The 18056-nt window shown below is 46.1% G+C and overlaps 1 protein-coding gene across 2 annotated transcripts in view; it reads right to left on the bottom strand.

Moving 5' to 3' along the window:
• Positions 1-18056, bottom strand: part of MOB2 (MOB kinase activator 2) — a 334675-nt gene that overhangs the window by 124409 nt on the left and 192210 nt on the right. The window contains exon 1 of one of the 2 annotated variants that reach the window (XM_086957725.1): positions 7931-8121. The exons of the other annotated variant lie outside the window; for it this stretch is intronic. Coding sequence (XP_086813851.1) covers positions 7931-8028 — 98 coding nt within the window. The 5' untranslated portion in view covers positions 8029-8121. Of the gene's footprint in view, positions 1-7930; positions 8122-18056 lie in introns of those variants that run through there. 2 annotated transcript variants of the gene reach the window in all.

Raw genomic sequence — 18056 nt, 5'->3', positions numbered from 1 at the left:
TCAATCAACACACAAAACATCAGTTTCACAATGGTGGCATAAACGACCACGGCACATTGATTTCGCAAGACAGCTATCAAATACTGCTTCCAATAAAATTCCCTTCGCTAAGTTCGCTTCAACAGGGCCATCAGGCCTTGCACCACAAAATAGATATGACACATTGGTTTAAAAATATTTTTATATCACAAGTTATAGCTAAAAAACACAAAGTCAGGCCGTACAATTCGACGGGGTTTATGATTTCAGAGTGGGCTTGAGCAACTGGCCACAACTACAGATCTATACGCATGGCAGATTTCAGGGATCAAAGAACTCAAAAACATTAGGGATGAAAGTAAGGAAAATGCGGCCTCCAGCAGATACATGCACTTTTTCTTGATGAAATGAATTGCAAGTGCTCCTAAAAGGATAATACCTTTAAGAGACAGATGTGTGTTTTGGTTACCAGCTTTTCTGACACCAGAGGTCCTTTCACGAGAGCAAAACAGTTAAGGAAGGGGGTGGGGAGGAAGGGAGGTGCTACCAGCCGTTCTAGGCCTTTTTAAACACGTAAATAAATAAATCAAACAAACACTAAAAATATCTGGGATAAACGTGAACATAGCTGCGTGGAGCAGCGACAGCGATTTCATGAGGCTACGGGTGACGAACGAGGGTTGTTCACAAGGTCCCTGGCATCTTTCAATGGCCACTGCATGCGGCTCTTATGGGTGACCACTACTCCTCAAGGGGTGGGGGGGAGAGAGGGATTCAACTCCCACTCACCTAACAACAATGCAGATTCGCGGCGCTGACAGGGTGGGGCGAAAGCACTTTCATTGCACTGCTAGTGGTTTCACAGGCTCCGACGCTGCCTCTTCAGGCAGAATGACGGCGGTTCACTCGTACAAAGCTCTGCTGTCAGATTGAATTAGGCAGAACATGTGTTTGGTGCTTAAACCTGCCTGTAACAGATTATGCACTTTACAGGGACACCCGCGTTCGTTGCCCCTGGGGAATTCCCACGCCGGAAGCATGTGCCCAAGAGTGTGTTATAGGCGTGCTCCATCACTGGTGAGACATTACCGAGAGCCAACTAACCTCGAGCGCGTCACCCGGAGCACCAGCACAAGGCTGGTTAGGGTAAGGACTGTAACAAGACAGAATGGGCACACAGAGTGATGGGGTGGGGTGGGGTAGGATGTGGAGGAACCCCCCCCTCCCACAAATACAAAAAATGCAGGTAAAAATAGGGGAAATTTGGCTTATGTCTTGACACTCTCTTCCACCCAGGGCACAAGCGACGACTGCCTCACAGCACCTTCTGTAAGCAAGAGGGCAGAGGCATAAGGGAACAAGAGAGCTGGCAATGAACGCTGGTCACCGACCTGAATATAACCTTGAAACCCATTCAGTTATGCATGCTTCAGTACATACCTCAGCCAGAATTACTAAAAAGAACCCAATCATCCTGATGAACAGTACTTTGTTCTTATAATTTCCTCAGTATCATTCAGACCTTCATATTCATCATACCTGTATACTATTATGAGAGACAGACATGGATGCCTCAACATAGTCAGCCTCTCCAAAGGATGAGGCTCGCTAAGTTTAACAAAAGATGTGTGCCATAGTGATCTGGCGATCATAAAATGCATGAGAAACTATCGGCAAAGGTCACAGATATGCCTCTTCAGCCAATGGCACAGCAGTCATCGAGACAGTCTTGTACTCCGTCAAAGCAATGTTGAGTTAAGGCCTCTCAACCAGCAAACACCCCGTTTCCCAGAGGGTACAGAATACTGTGCAAGGAGAATCAAGGTCCTTGCAACATGATTAAAGCCCACTCCGCTTCAAATACCTAGCCATTACTTTTCTATAAGCAAAAACCAACACATTACACAACACATTTATCAACCACAAGGAAAAATCTACTCTTATATTGATGACATAGCGAAATTAATTACCAACAAATTTCTACCTCCAATACAGCATACATTAATTGAGAATGTAATTAATAGTCATTGGAATAAAGAAACTGACAATGCTTCATTGCGTCAGAATGACACCAGACGTTAACAATCTTGTTTAATGCTCTATGTTCCCTGTGCACATAAATAAGTCTATAAGGGGGGCACAAGAATTAATAGAGCAAATAAATTCTTAAATGAGCTCTTCAGTAATCTCAAAGAATAATCCTCTACGCTCAGATATAACATCAATAACTCAAGACGCACTGAATGTGCCTATCCCTTTACCATAAAGATCTTTACCCTCAGAAACTAAAGATATAACTATCTCCCAAGGTAAAGTTTGCTTCAGACCTTTTCCTTTAAAAAGCACCTTTGTCCTCATCATACCCACAGAGCAAGAGGATGGTCACGGACATCAGGAGTTGGCATTTCTTTGCAGACCCTATCCTTATCTGTCTCGTGTTCATTCATTCATCGTCACAAAACTGCTTTCAACCAGGCTTCATCTTCTGCAGTGGTACAGAAACTAGCCTCCTACATATAGCGGATGCCTCTCTCCAGCAGTGCCACAAGGGAAGTACCTGCTTGCTAATACTTCTGGATCTCGTCAGCCTCCGACAATTACATTCTCCTCTGTCACCTATAAAAGCATGGTTTCAGCTGCACCATTAGGACCTGGTTTAGGCCCTATCTATACCAAGCATTTACAATGCAATGGTCTTGCCTTTGTTAAAGTTAGAGCTATTGGAATGGCAAATGTCATTTTTTTTTCATTTATTGTTTTTTTAAATATATGGTACTGTCATTTACAATGGCAATAGGTAAGCATTAGAGAGTAATAGCTTAATCTCTCGCAAATGCGAGATCTATTGCATTTGCACCCCCACACATACAAGGCGCCCACACACAGAGCCCCCCCCCCACACACAGCCCCCCACACACAGAGCCCCCACCCACACAGAGCCCCCACGCACACACACAAGAAGCAGATTAAAACTGCGTAAAAATTGGGAGAAAAATAGTCAAATTAGCTAGCAGCAGAGGAGTGAAATAACAGACTAAAAGGCAGAAAACATAATAAACTGGATACAAAATGATAAACAAATGTAAATTTGGCAAGAAAAACAGTAGTAAAATAACGTACAAGTTGAGTGATGAAGTGAAAAAACGCACAACAAAAGAGGAAGCATTACAAGTGTTATAGAAAACAGACTAAATGAAAAGAAAAATCAGCAGGATAAAAGGGAAAAAACGGTAGAAACTGCAAATAAAGGGGCCAGAGCTTGCAAAGCAAGAAATATAAGAAAAATGACCAACGCAGAAAGAAACAAACACAGCAGAAAAATAAACAATCTGGGCTCATAGGTTAACAAGCATTTTCACACACAACACAAGCACTTCATGGTGAGCAACCGTAGACTGCAGTACTAGTACAACAATTACGTTTACATGTGCTGGCCTGGGGGCTAAGATAGCTGCGCTGCCAGCAACTTTATTGCAGTGCAGCAAGACTCGGGCCTGGCCGCTGCGGCATGCCAGAATAGAATGTATTCATGATTGCAGGAGCCAATTGTTACCAAGTAATCCTGCTCCTACTATACGTTTATGAAATACACTTTAGAATTAATTTTATAATGTTTTATGAAGGCTATTTTGTAAAATGTGAGCGTTTTATCTTTGGACTGGTTTTTGGGTGGATACTGCTCTGAGTTGGATTGAATTTGGGCTTCTGCTTGGGCCGCTTTGGGCATTGACTGGTCTCAAACTCTGGGAGGATACTATCTTTGCGTACTGGTGGACATCTTGGGAAGGAGCATAGGCCAAAGCAAGTGACCTCTAAGAGCGATAGAGTATATTGAAAAACCTTGTAAACAATGGTAAAGCCCCACTTGTAGGAGTAAGAATTTGTTTGCTGGGTTGTCTTACATTTTAAACTAAATATGTTTTTTATAAATTACTGACACATACTAAAATGTCTGAGGTATCAACTGTTCTCTGCAACAGAAGATTTCTATTAAGTGTTCTGTTCGGTGTTCTATTCTCCTCTTCCGCTGCCAGCCCAAGCTCTTTTTCAAGGTGGGGGTGGCGCCGGCGTGAACGTGACGTCACCCAGAAGATACTGTTTGTGATGGAGCCGTCTGGAGATCTCAGTGCGCTGCCTGCTGATCCAGATTCCAGAGACAATGGAGGGAGCTACCGGAGGGGTGAGGAGCCCGGGATTAACGGTGGAAAGATAAAGGGTGCTAGTTCCTCCATTGCAGGGTCATTGGCGTTGCTTCTTGTACCCAGTAGGAGGCTCGACCATAGGTCGGTGTTACATATCTAGAAACCCCAGAATACATGGTGCTCATCGGAAAATGTAGACGAATCACTACTATTACTCGCCTTCTCATTTGGATTTCTCCAGGAGAGTGGCACCTCGGGGTTCTTGCAGCAGGAACCCTCCCTACCCAGCACCGGGTTTCATCGATACTCCAGAGCTGTGTGGCGTCGGAGCTCTGCAGCAGCAGCCACTCCCACTCCCAATGCGGGGGACTCTCGTAAAGAGCAGCAGCTCCCAAGAAGGAACAACCATGCCACAGGAACTGTGAAAGCAAACCCTAGGGGCAACCCCAGGACAGTACGGGTGGGGAGCGATTAGAGCCCCTCCACTCACTTCCAAGTTAATCTGCCCCAAGCTTCTGACATGCTCCATGAACTTGAATTTGAGTGAGTGAACGGGGGGCAACCCCCGACATCGGACAGTTGCCCCATCCATGCTCCTGCCCCGACCGCACCGCCCCGCCCCGCCCAGACCTGCTCCGGACGCCGCCGCTCACCGCTCACATTCCTGCAGCGGGTTTCGGCCTCCGCCTTGGTAATGTAAGGCGAAACCCTCCCCATCTATGGTTGGTAACGGCAGAGGGTGTCTTCAAGGCAAGCAAAGGGCTTGTAACTCCTGAAGGATGATATGGAGTCAGGCTTCCATTGGAGACCCGAGATCTCCAATCTCTACCTCCATCTGATGACCTCACAAGCCCAGCAGTGACGCATCTGTATCTACCGTCAGCTCTGGATGGGGAAGGAACTTGCCACTGGTCCAATTCCAGTCGAAGCAATCTCAGTCTAAATTTGAATGGTATCAAATAGGTTTCCTCAGATACCACTGCAGAACTGGAGTGTGCCACCAGGCAGTCAAGGAGGATGCAGGAGGCTAAAAGGCCAAGAAGCTCAGGGATGCTCTCATCTAGGTCTGAGGCTGAACTATCGAGATAACGTGAAAGTCCTGGATTTGTTGAAATCGACGGAAAGTCTTTAACTGTCCTGTATCCAGGACTGCTCCAATGTAGGGAAGCCTCAACGAAAAAGTCAGTTGCAACATCAGCTCGTTGATCGTGAACCCCACCCATGTCAGGAGGTTCACTGGCAATTGTCAACAACTGCCTGTGACAACCCAGATTTCAAAAGCCAGTCGTCAGGGTAAAGCAAAACTGATATCCTGACCCCCCACAGATGGCCAGCAACCACTGTCACCACTTTAATAAACACCAGTGGGGCACTGGTGAGGTTTAAGGGAAGCATAGCAAACTGAAAAGGCTCCTGCCCTACCATGAACTGCAGGTAATATCTGTGGGACTGCCGGACGGCTGTAAGAAAATGCCAAGGGCACTACCCAAGTGCTCGGATCCAGGGCACGCTGGATCTGGGTCAACATCAAAACAGCTGTTGTACAGCATATATGAAAGGGAAAAAAAAGGAATAAAAAATAAGCACTACGACACGACCTCTGGGCTGTGACATTTGGTAAGCGCATATATGAGTTAAACACACGTGTGCGCATACCTACAAAATTACGCAAAACAGTGTGCTTAAGGTGCTTTTTACAAATTGTTTTAATAAGGTCCATGTAGCGGTTCAGGGATGGCAAGTTGCAGCAACTCGGTTGAGGGGAAAAAGCAAACAAATGAAGATCAGCACGGAGGGGAGCCAAGGCTAAGAAGCAAGCGAATGAACGAGAGCAACATGGTTGGGGTGGAGAACATAAGCACACTGGGAAGAGAAGGCAAAATGAGTCTCGAGGGATATATGAGCGTAGGTGGGGGGCAGAAGCACACAGGTGAGAGCAATATGGACCACAGAGGGAAGGAGGGAGCAAAGAGAAGCACAAGAGAGACTGTTCAAAAACACATGCACTCATGGAGTGCTTCAACAAAAAAAAAAAAGTAGCTACCAAAACGTGAGCAGTTGAAGGACAAGTACTTCAAGCCATGATACAGTACAGAGGCAAACACAAGAACAGGAAGAGAAGCCAGCATAGATAAAAATTAAGACGGAAGCAAATTAGGTACAGTAAAGCCAACCAAGAGGAAGAACAGAACAAAAACACAGGCCCTATATCTTACAATTTTAGGCACATTGCATTAATGTACACATTACAGGGTTATCTATGTAATGTGCATATCCCTGACTTCAATTCCTATGAGGTAGTTCAGTTGGTTAATTTACCACCTGCAAAAGTCTGTAGGGAGGCTACGGGCCCAATTCCTTAAAGAAAGGTGGGAGGCTAAACAGACTTAAAATAGAGACGGAGGTTTCTTCCACAGGTCATGGACGGTCACAACAATATGAAATCTCACAGGGTTACAATGCAGCTGCTGCAGAGATACGAATGCAAGTTAGTGATCAACCACAAGTTCAAATCGTAGTGAAACAAATAACAGATTATTGCGCATGTTGCAGACCTCTGCATATAACCAGCATACGGGTTCATTTCTACCCTAGTGAATTAGCTCCCTCATCACAGGACATTTTACATCAACAAAGTACTATAGTTACAATTAGGAAACAGACACAATTATACACTTTTTACTTTCAAATTGCACCAATGTCGCACCTAAGAGCTACTCCGATTACGCCCAGCCCCACGGCTCCTTGCCCCACCGACTCCTGTAGATTGTGCACACTGGTCCTACAATCTGTAAATAACTCCCAGGTCACTGTGTGAAAACCTACAAAAGACCACTTGAGCAAGACCCTGAAAAGGCACTCACAAAGGACGGACCATCGGGTTCACGTTACACTCATTTCAAGCACGGTATCTAGTGCAAGGGGCACGGAAATTAAGCTCTGCAATTACAGACACCTGCACGCCTCAAAGTTGTTAGCCACCTCGGATTTCCCTCATGGAGACGGACGATTTATAATCGTATTTGAGCACAACAGACGCAATTCAGAACACAAATATTTTTACAAAACTGCCTCACTTAGAAAAAGAGGGATGTGTTAATTTTCCCATTAGCACGGAGGGTGAGGCGGATTTAGGCGTGAAAAAAAACATTTAATTTTTAAAAATCGCGAATTAGTCACACATCGAATGTTTATGTCAAAGGTGTTTCTACTAGCACGTACGGGTCTTTGAGAGGGACGGGGAAGGCACCACAGTGAATGAAACCTAGGGCTAGCCTCGGTGGAACCCCCCCACACACCGGAAGACATGCTAGAATAGCTTTCTCCCCCCTCTTCCTACGTGCAACAGATGCAGCGGCACCGATGGTCAGAGAACCATTGGCCACATTTACCCCTGTAAAATCAAGGGTTTTACTACCTATTCAAAAGTTGGCGGGAACCGTCACTGCGTGTACTGGGGCCCATAGCACCCTAGGTACGCCAGTGCACCGCCCTCTCTTTTGTTACTACGCCGTGACCTTTCCAGGGGCTCGCTGCGATATATGGCAGCAAAAAAGGAACAGAAGGCGAAATGACATTCTGCTGAGGCCGCAGCGCTTCCCATCAACTCCACCCTGACCCTCATCCTATTGTGAAGCGCTCTGACACCTTCGGGTGAAGTCCGCGCTATATAAAAACGCATAAAATAAATAAATCCTCCAAAACAGGCCAGGCACAGACCACGAAGTAAATCAGAGACAGCTGCGCGCGCAACCTACGCCTCGGTCGGTGCTGCGCAGAAGACTGGGGTCGACTCGGTCCCCTCTTACCTGTATAATGAGGACGCGCCTTTTCTCCTCAGCCGCACGCCTGCACTCAACAGGCGCAGGAAGACGCGCAGGAGGCGGCGTCGGCCCGGCAGCCTCATTGGAGGGCGCTGGGAAACCTCGGTGGGATCTAAACCTAACTCCTAATCGGGATCTTCTTTCCTCAAGCCCGGACTCTCTCCCTCCCTGCTCTCTCGCTAGGTCGAGGAGGTGGGAACAAGCAGCAGGGGCCCACCCATGGTTAAACGCAGACCACCTGCTCAGAGGAATAACGGTGGGGGAGTTAAACCTTAATGACCAAGACGCGTTCATATAAAAGCATAAAAACGCGGCTTCTGTTGTAGTAATTAACAATAACCCAGTTTAATATGGTGTTTAATTTGGAGATATGTCAAGGCTACATGACTGAATTAGCTTTTGCCTGTAACGCTCACGTCACAAAAATTTCACGAGTAAGAAATGAACTAAAATATCTTCCCACCGTCTGCACTACATGTCTTTCCTGGTCACCTCCAAAGTGAATGAGCCCTAAACTCCTGCCATAGCTGCAAACAACCACCCACATGCCGGGAGACAAACGTGCAGCGTTAAAAGGCCAGGACCCAGAATGCAACTAGCGTAGGCTAAAAGGCTGAGGTATCACACGTAAAAGTGGTAACCTAGCAACGAAGTACTAATGCATGTGCTTAACTTATATCTGCTCTCTTCCTGCCAGAAGCTTGCACTTCCGCCGGACGCTTTACCTAAGCTATGCTCTCTGCGGTGCGTGACGTGCACGGGTCTTGCGCGCGCTGTAACTATGACCAGGAGAGGGACGCTTGGACTGCACACAGATTACCTCTGTAGAGTTTTGTGTAACCATGTGCATGCCTGCAATTGTACTTTCTTTTATGTGTGTGACTACAATCCCAGAGCACGCGAGACGTTTCTGGCTATTAATAGGCTTGAATTCAAGTGTTTATGTTCAGTGGCCGGTCGGCAGTCCACCTCAATAGGAATCAGAAGCTTTTGCCTCTGAATCAGAATCTCTTTTGACTTCACAAACGTATCTGTGCTCAGCCCAGAAGTTCATGTACGTCTCAAAACAATCTTTTGGCAGTGGGCTGTACCAGTTACTACCCTTGAATGAAGATGGTCTCTCCCCCCTAAAAGTTCCTAATAATTAAAATAAAGTAACAAATAAAAAAAACAAATGTGTCCTGCCTCTAACGTACTGATACTTGACCAATCGAGTAGCTTAAAGGTCTCATTTTGCTCAACCAAGGCACATTGGACAATGGATAAATACAGTAAAAGGAACCAGTTAGGAAAGTAGCATGTAAATTCAACTTTGGACAGGTGGGTGGAGCGTGGAACTCACTAAGCAGCAGCTTGGTTTCCTACCAATAAGTGTGGTCCAAAGAGCAAAATTGAGCTTCTCGGAAGTTTGCATAAACTGGTGGCCAAGGAAATTCATACATTGCATACAGAGTGCCATCAATGAACTGTCTTGAGTCGGGAGCGAACCCACGTGTCAGTGGAAGGGAATGATCATTTTAGGTAAGTTCACTGCCTCAAAGGCTTTAAGTATCCACCAATAAGATTGTTGTTTTCGCTATAACAGTGCCAAGTTAATGACAGTTCAAACTTTTACCACCACGAGGCTACTTTGCTTCCTTGTGGGAGTTGTTCTTGTTGAAGAATATGTAGCAGGAATGCTAAGGGCATCTTCTGGAACACCTGAGCCATGATCTGTGCCTTCTCTACATTCTTCCATACTGCCACAAAGCCCAGAACATCTTGCATTGATACCTTACATCTCACACAGAAGACAGCTTGCACTGACACACCATATCTCACTCAGGAGAGGAGGGTGCAGAAACCCAGGAGGAGAACATTCAAAAAGCACCCCTGAGCTTAAAAACCAATGTTGATGCATGTTGTCCAATATATATATATATATATATATATATATATATATATATATATATATATATATATATATATATATATATACACACACACACACTACTGTTTTAGGCTATACTATTGTGGTGCAGAAGTTCTGGCTAATTTGGGTTCAGAAGAGTGCATTTGCCTCAAATCAAGGTTTCTAGGCTTGAAAGCCCATACACCATTCATCTGCAGTTAAAAATCCCTTTAAAAAAGATAAATGGATATTCGAAAAAGAAAAACATTTCTGAGAAAGTACTGGATAAAGCCTCACCACTGCTGGACTCAACTATCAACGCTTCATTGTCTGCTTTTACCCCGGTCATGGTGTTTTGCAGGAATGCTGGCTATTGAGCTCATATATGTAAATGTACATGAATGTATATAGCGAAAATCACCACTGGTTTCAAAGCACTTGCTTAGGGAACCCGTCCTGGTATTCCCCTGTGAGATAACCCCGGCAGGGTATCCACAAGGTGAAAGCCAGGCATCCCGCCGCGAGGGGCCGTTGTGGAGATTAAGCAAGCTATTGCCTAGAGTCACAGAGTGTGAACCCATGAATCGAGTAGGCACCGGAGCAAGAATTGTTGAGTCCATGGACTTTTTTTTTTTAGGACTCAAGACCCCGCCGAGCCGGGCATTGAACCCTGGTCCCGGGCTGACTCTGCTTCCAGGTCTGCCTCCTCTAACCAGTGAGCCACACTGGTTAAGTTGGACAACGTTCCATTATCTCTTCTCAGGACTGTAGGTGGTGACATCAGAAGACATTTGTTAGGAGGCAAGGGAGAGACTGTGGCACTGAGCACATTGAGGTTTAATTCCATAACTCATTCTCTAAATCAGGCTCTTCAAAAGACATCACTGTCAGATTTTGCTTATCTAGTCAGAATATTGTGTCATACTCTAAGAAGGCCTGGGAGTAATTTTAATTATGGCGGGATAATCGGATTAATTTTTTGTGATTCAGTATTACTCTTTGACGCGGAATTACCGATAATACCGTGATTACACCCGCTTGCATAATGGAGTAATCTGGGAGCTCAGGGAGAGGAAGTGGAACGACAGTGAGAGCACATTTAGCAAGCATGAGTGAGTGAGCGCTCACATTGTTTTTTATGTTCTACTGTACTTATCGCTAGCTTCTTACAGCAAAATACATCTTCTGGCTATTTTGAATGCAAGGGTGCATTTTGCACTAAGAAACTAGTCCTAAATAAGTTGGAGAAAAATCGTACCCAAAGTGGATGTTCAGCGAGAACGAGCGACTGTCGGCGCTCACTATTCATGTTTTGTTGCATTCAGTGCTCTTTATTAGTGCAAAATGAAACCTCACATACATTTTTGCGTTAAGTGCAGAAATACTCTTCTTGCGTATGCTCAGTGAATTTTTTGCTAATTCTGTGTGATTACACTACATGAGTTACATCCACCCTAACTCTAAGCATAGAGTTCCTGTCGTAATTGGCATGGCCGCGTTAGCGATTAGCTGAAACTACACGTTTTCCTCCTTAACTTGGCTATATATGAAAACGCCATTTTGAATGTTGCGGCGGCCATCTTAGGCCATAAGCGGCCTCGTGGCTGGCGTGCCCTTTAGTCCATTGTCCGTACCACTGACCACTTCAGTCTGCCCAGCAACAGGCTATTTTTAGTACTGGTCAAGCTTGCACATGCGCAGTCCCAACTGACCAGTTACCCCTCAGGAATGTGCACCAAACTGACCAGCGGAGTTGTGCCCCCTCCAATGAGCTGGCTGTGTTCCAAAACATGACCATATATGTACATGAATGTGTTCTAACTTGTGCCGCCTATCTTTTATTGCCCCAAAACTGTATATAAATCGGGGTCACACCGGTGTTCGGTGTGATACCTCTTGCATTACCGAAGGGTGCTGTATGAGTGTACCACCACCCCATGGGGTCTTAATAATAATAATAATGTGATTTATAGAGCGCGAACAGCTACCTCACAGGGAGGTGTCCCGGCGCTAGAAGAATGGCACGTACCACAGAGGTCCAGGGGCAGGAGAGGGAGACCTAGCGAGGCTGAGAGAAGAGCCAAGTCTTTAGCAACTTCTTAAAGCAGGGTTCAGATGGAGCCTGCTGGATTGCTTGAGGTAGGGAGTTCCATAGCACAGAGACATTTGCTGAAAAGGTGCGACCACCAAGGCGCGCCTTTTTTGCTCGTGGGACAGCCAGCAGGATACGGTCATTAGACCGTAATGCACGAAGTTGGGTATACCTAGGAAGGCGTTTTTTTAGGTAGAATGGGCAGGAGCCATGCAGAGATCTGAACGCGAGTGTCAGGGCTTTGAATTTTATCCGGTTGGCGACAGGCAGCCAATGCAGGGTTCGAAGATGCGGAGAGACTGACTGTTTGAATGGAATTCGCAGTAGCAGCCTCGCAGCCGCATTTTGAACTACCTGCAGTCTATGGATTAAGAATTTAGGGAGGCCCAGGTAAAGACCATTGGCGTAGTCCAGCCGTGTTCTTTGCCTTTTACAGTTTCCGTGCCAACAGTTCTTGAGTGTAAGTGGGTTATCTTCGGAGCATGTAGGCCTTGGGAACCCTGATTACTACAAATTGGCGACCACGACCAGGGACTCATCGGCGACTCGGATGCCCGAAGGAGAGGTCGTGACGAAGGCTTGGAAACTCGCCATGGACGCGCGCTGCCACTGAGTGACCCAAGTCTTGGCTCCCACGGTGTTTCTTCCTTTCCTTCCGAGCTGACCTTCCAGGTGGCGCCGGTCTCCGACTGAGTTTTCGAGTGTCTGTGTTGATGGGAAAGTGCTGTTTGGCTGATTTGATCACAAGACCTTGGCAGTTGGAATCTGGACATTTGAGAATTTGGGTAAGATTTGTGTTCGGTAAGGTAGTCTTCGGACGCTTACTGAAGTTCTATGATTTGTGATCGGCAAGGTAGTCTTCGGACGCTTGCTGAAGTCCTCTGATTTGTGATCGGTAAGGTAGTCTTCGGACGCTTGCCGGAGTCCTATGACCTACGATTTTGATTTGAGTTAGCTAACGTTTGTGAATTTGTGAACTTTGAATCTATATGTGTAGTGCACTTCACATAGGCAGGCATGTAGAGATGTTTCTCTAACTTTGTTTTTTTTCCTCTGAGCGGCACATTTGTGTGAAGTACTGTAAGTGCCATTTTATATACGGTGTCACGCTTTCGTGATACTTTTTGAACATGCCTGTTTTCAGCACACTCCGAGGAATGTGCTGTCTTGGAAATGGTACCACAATTAGGTTAGCGGAAGCACAGCCGGCTCCCCCAGAGGGAACACCGAACAGGGAGATGTATATTAAATTTGGCCTTCCCCATATTATGTACAGCAAATTATGGCATAAGTACACGAGAACTGATCCTGAATTGCAATGGCCTCTACATGGGTCGTTCGATTTACGTAAAGTACAGTTTGTGGAACAATGTTTGTTTCAACGCAGGTCTAGACAAAACATGTTTGATTGTGTGCGAATGTGGGAGAAAGCGGTGCGCGAGCGAATGAAACGTGAAGTTGCCTTGGCGGACAAAGAGCAGCGCAAGGCTGCTCGTGATAAGGCTTTACAGCTTGAGGAAAAAGAGGCTCAGGAGAAAAGAGAGAGGGAGGAACGGGAACGTAAATTGCAAACGACTGGTCAATTTCCTATTCGCCGACCGCTTTATCCTGTCCTTAATAATGAAATTGATGATTTTTCATTGCTAGATCGGTCACCGCCTCCGTACGTTTCGCCAACGGCTCCAGCTGAAGATTCGGGAGATGATGGGCAGGATAAGTCGGAAAAGAAGGGTATATCCGCTCTCAGGTTTACTGCGGAGAGGTCCGCACATTTACGTAGTTGGGCTCGTAAAGTGAATAGGAAATGTGTTTCTCAGGATGAGGTGGTTGCGGAGAGGAGTAGGTGGTCGGATCTTGAATTAATGTATTTTTTGTCTAGTTTGGCGGATGAAGTTGTTGCCGCGTATCATGACCTTTCAGATACGTTAGAACCTAAAGCTTTGTCAGTACATCGTGAGAATTTGGATAAAGGTTTATTTGATCTTGCAGATGTTGACGACCTTTTCAAGCAACTGATCCAGCTGCGAGATGAAACAACAAGATTGCGGGAGGAGCGGAAAAGGAAGCAAAAGGAGTCCGAGCCAGAGAATAACGAGCAGATTAAGGAGTGTTCTCTCCGGGGTTCAGATAAGAGTTCTGCATTGCATGTTATGCCTATGCGTGAAGCCGCGCCCTTGTATGTTCCACCTAAAGGGGAAGGTACAGATGATGATAAATCGTCAAAGGATGCGAAAGGATATTTTATATATAACTGGGTATATACGCCTTGGAATAGAGCAGATGTTATGGCATTGAAAAATTCTCTACCTGATCTTCGGAAAAATCCGGCGGCATTTTATGAAGGGGTGGAAGGGGCTATTTCATCTTGTGTGATGACTCTTATTGACATAGATCTGTTTTTTGGGCTAATCCTTCCACCTGATATGTGGAGGCAAATTCGTAAAAATAATGATGAAACAATACTTGGGGGGACATGGAAAGAAATAAATGCTGCCGATTTAGATAGGACACCGGCATGTAAGCCTTGTCAGTTGATTCTAGACCTTCCGGCGGCTATTTTGATTAAATTAAAAACGCTTGTTCCTTCTAAAAAGATCGATTGGACTATGTTAGCCTCGTGCAAACAAAAGCCTGATGAAACGGTTTCAGATTTCTTTACGCGCTTCGAGGAGGCATTCCATGATTATAGTGGTCAATCTTTAACAGACGATACGGGTCGGCATTTGTTCGTAGATAAGTATGTGGCTAATCTCCTACCGGAGATTGCAAAGCGACTGAAATCGAGTGAAAGTTCCTGGGCCACGGCGACCCCTGCGTCTTTGTTAACTATGGCTCAGTATTATGAGCGGCAGGAGTTGGAGGCTAAAGAAAGTGTTGATAAGAAGGCGAAAGAATTGAAAACGAAGGTGATGTTGGCGCAGGTTCGGGGAACACAGGGTAGAGGGAGTGATAGAGGTAGACGAGGTGGAGGGAATACGTCGTATGGTTGTACGGATATAGCGGAGGATCAATGTGCCTACTGTAAGGAGTTTGGGCATTGGGCTGATGATTGTCCGGTACTTCGTGAGCAGCGTAGCCAACGTGGTCGAGGAGGTGGTAGGTCGAGAGGAGGTTATACAGGAGCGAGAGGTGGCGGAAGTGATCGTGGAAGGGTTGAGGAAAGGGGCCGTGGCCAGGATGAACGAAACACGTTTGATAGACGAAATCAATATCAGATATCGGAGGGTGAGAATGTGGAGCACCAGGATTATGTGCATGCATAGGACTGCGTAGGATGGGGTAAGGAATCAATTGAAGTGCCGGTAGATCAGCAGGATCCATATGTAACAGCGGGTATTCTGGGTTCTACGGATCAATTTCTAGTCGACACAGGAGCTACTCGTAGCGCGCTGTCGAAAAACTTGGTTCCGAGGGCTCCCCTGTCTGGCGAAATGATTACATGTGTAGGGTTCGATGGCACACCCTCCCAAAGCCCATTGTCAAAGCCCCTTGCACTATGTCTTGACAAATTTTTCAGTTTTGGTCAATTTTTGTTATCGCCCCATACACCAGATTAAATATTTTCGAGCAACGATTCGGTGCGCTCCTGAGGGAGTGCGGGTTATCCTGAATGACAATTATCCTGACTCGGATAGGTTTTCCACTATCTTAGACATTCCAGCCTTGGCCTCTCTACCGCACACGTTATGGGCGACCTCAGATACGGATGTGGGAGAGATGCGTATTCCACCAATACACATTACTGTTAAGGAGGGGGTCCCTCTACCACGAGTACCCCAGTATAAGATTTCGAGAGAAGGCAAAATTGCATTGACACATATTGTTCAGGATTTGATCTCTGCAGGAGTAGTGGAGGAGGTCCCTTATAATGTTTGCAACAGTCCTATTCTTCCGATCCTTAAAAGAGATACTGACGACAAAGTCTATCGCTTTATTATTGACTTGAGAGAGATTAACAAAATTTTCATTCCCCAATACCCGGTGGTGTCCGATATTACGACCTTGCTTACATTGGTGCCACCAACGGCCACAACATTTAGTGTTATTGATTTGAAAAACGCGTTCTTTTCCATCCCTGTCCATCCTGATAGCAGATATTTGTTCGGCTTCACGTTAAATAATAAATCGTATAGATTTTGTCGTGTTCCCCAAGGTTATACTGAAAGCCCTAGCATCTACAGCCAGGCTTTGAAAAGACAGCTAGATTCCTTTGAGTTGCAGACTGGCGTTGTTCTCATCCAGTACGTGGATGACCTTCTGCTTGCTGCAGACTCTTATGCACAATGTGAAGAAAGTACAATTGCGTTGCTTTCCTTTTTGGCACAGAACAATCATAAGGTTTCGAAAAAGAAGCTCCAATACTGCAGACCCCAGGTGACCTACCTCGGTCATCTGTTGTCTAAGGAGGGGCGTGCATTAGCATCTGATCGAATTCAAGCAATTTTAGACACACCAGATCCCCCGCACGCAGAGAGATGTACGTGCCTTCATAGGGTTGACGTCTTTTTGTAGACAGTGGATCATGGGTTTTTCACACATCATAAAACCTTTGCTAGCATTACTGTCCAAAGCTACACCAATGCCCCTTGAATGGACAGGTGAATGTCAGAAGGCCTTTGGACAGTTGAGACAGGCCCTTTGTTCTGCACCCGTGTTAGGCACACCAGACTACACGAAACTTTTCACATTGTACGTGCACGAGAATGATGGGTGCGCGTTGTCAGTGTTAGTACAAGCACACGGGGACAAGCAGAGACCATGTGCATACTTCTCTGCCATTCTTGATCCTGTAGCACGAGGGTTGCCTGGGTGTTTGAGCGGTAGCAGCAACAGCAGTAGCTATACGGCAGAGTGAGGGAATAGTGTTATCACATAAACTGTTGGTGTTAGTTCCTCACGCAGTAGATGCTCTGCTAAATCAAACAAAGACCCAATACCTTACGAGTGCGCGACTAACAGGATATGAGCTGACACTTTTGGCGCCACATATTACACTGAAAAGATGCGCTACTCTGAACCCCGCCACTTTATTGCCCTATCCGGTCGAGGAGGGTCAGGAAGAAAAACATCACGACTGTGTTTTCCTGACCGAGGAACAGACAAAGGGTCGTGTTGACTTACAGGATGTGCCACTTCCAGATGTGGATGGGGAACTGTGGGTTGATGGATCGTGTTTAAGGTTGCCAGATGGTACGACTTCCGCAGCCTATGCGATCACAACACTTAAGACAGTTGTAGAAACAGCTAGGATACCACAGAAATCGGCTCAGGCAGCAGAGCTGATAGCCTTAACAAGAGCCTGCGAATTAAGTGCTGGCCTATGTGTGAACATATACACAGACAGCCGGTACGCCTTCGGAGTAGCACATGACTTTGGGCTACTCTGGAGAGAGCGTGGGTTTCTGACATCTCACGGAGAACACATTATGCACGGAGAGCTAGTGCGTGATCTCCTAAACGCGTTGCTTGGTCCAAAGAAAGTAGCGATAGTAAAATGCAGTGCCCACAAAAAGATCACGGATAAAGTGGGCCAAGGAAATGCCTTTGCAGATAGCATAGCGAGACAAACGGCTATGTCCCGGACTAGCTCCCCTATGTATGTGACACAATCGCAGGCTGAGCGATGGAGTGATGCTAGAGCAGAAATATTGGATATTCAAAAATCGGCTACTGAATCAGAACTTGCGGCATGGGCAGCAGATGGGGTACTAGATGATGAGGGTTGTTGGAGAAGTAAAGACATGGAGAAATGGAAATTGCCTGCGGCTTACTTACAGGCGATGGTCCAGATGACCCATGGACTGGCGCATGTCGGAGCTCTTGCAATCACTCGACTGTTAACACGAGTCTGGGAGCATCCCGAGATTGCGAATACAGCTAAGAGAGTAGTACAGACCTGCCTGATCTGTTTACAACACAATCCTGGAAAGGGGACCCATACTCCGAAAGGAGGGTTCGTTCCACCTTCTGCACCATTTGAGGTACTTCAAATGGATTATATCCAACTCGAGCGCTGCAACAACCTGAAGTACGTCCTAGTGGTGGTATGTGCCTTTAGCAAATGGGTTGAGGCCTTCCCCACGAAAGACAATACAGCTCTGACAACGGCTAAGGTGTTGCTTAAGGAA

The sequence above is a fragment of the Lissotriton vulgaris genome, chromosome 2_1 (genome assembly GCF_964263255.1).
Source record: "Lissotriton vulgaris chromosome 2_1, aLisVul1.2, whole genome shotgun sequence".
Lineage (NCBI taxonomy): Eukaryota > Metazoa > Chordata > Amphibia > Caudata > Salamandridae > Lissotriton > Lissotriton vulgaris.
This window is presented reverse-complemented; position numbering and strand designations above follow the sequence as displayed.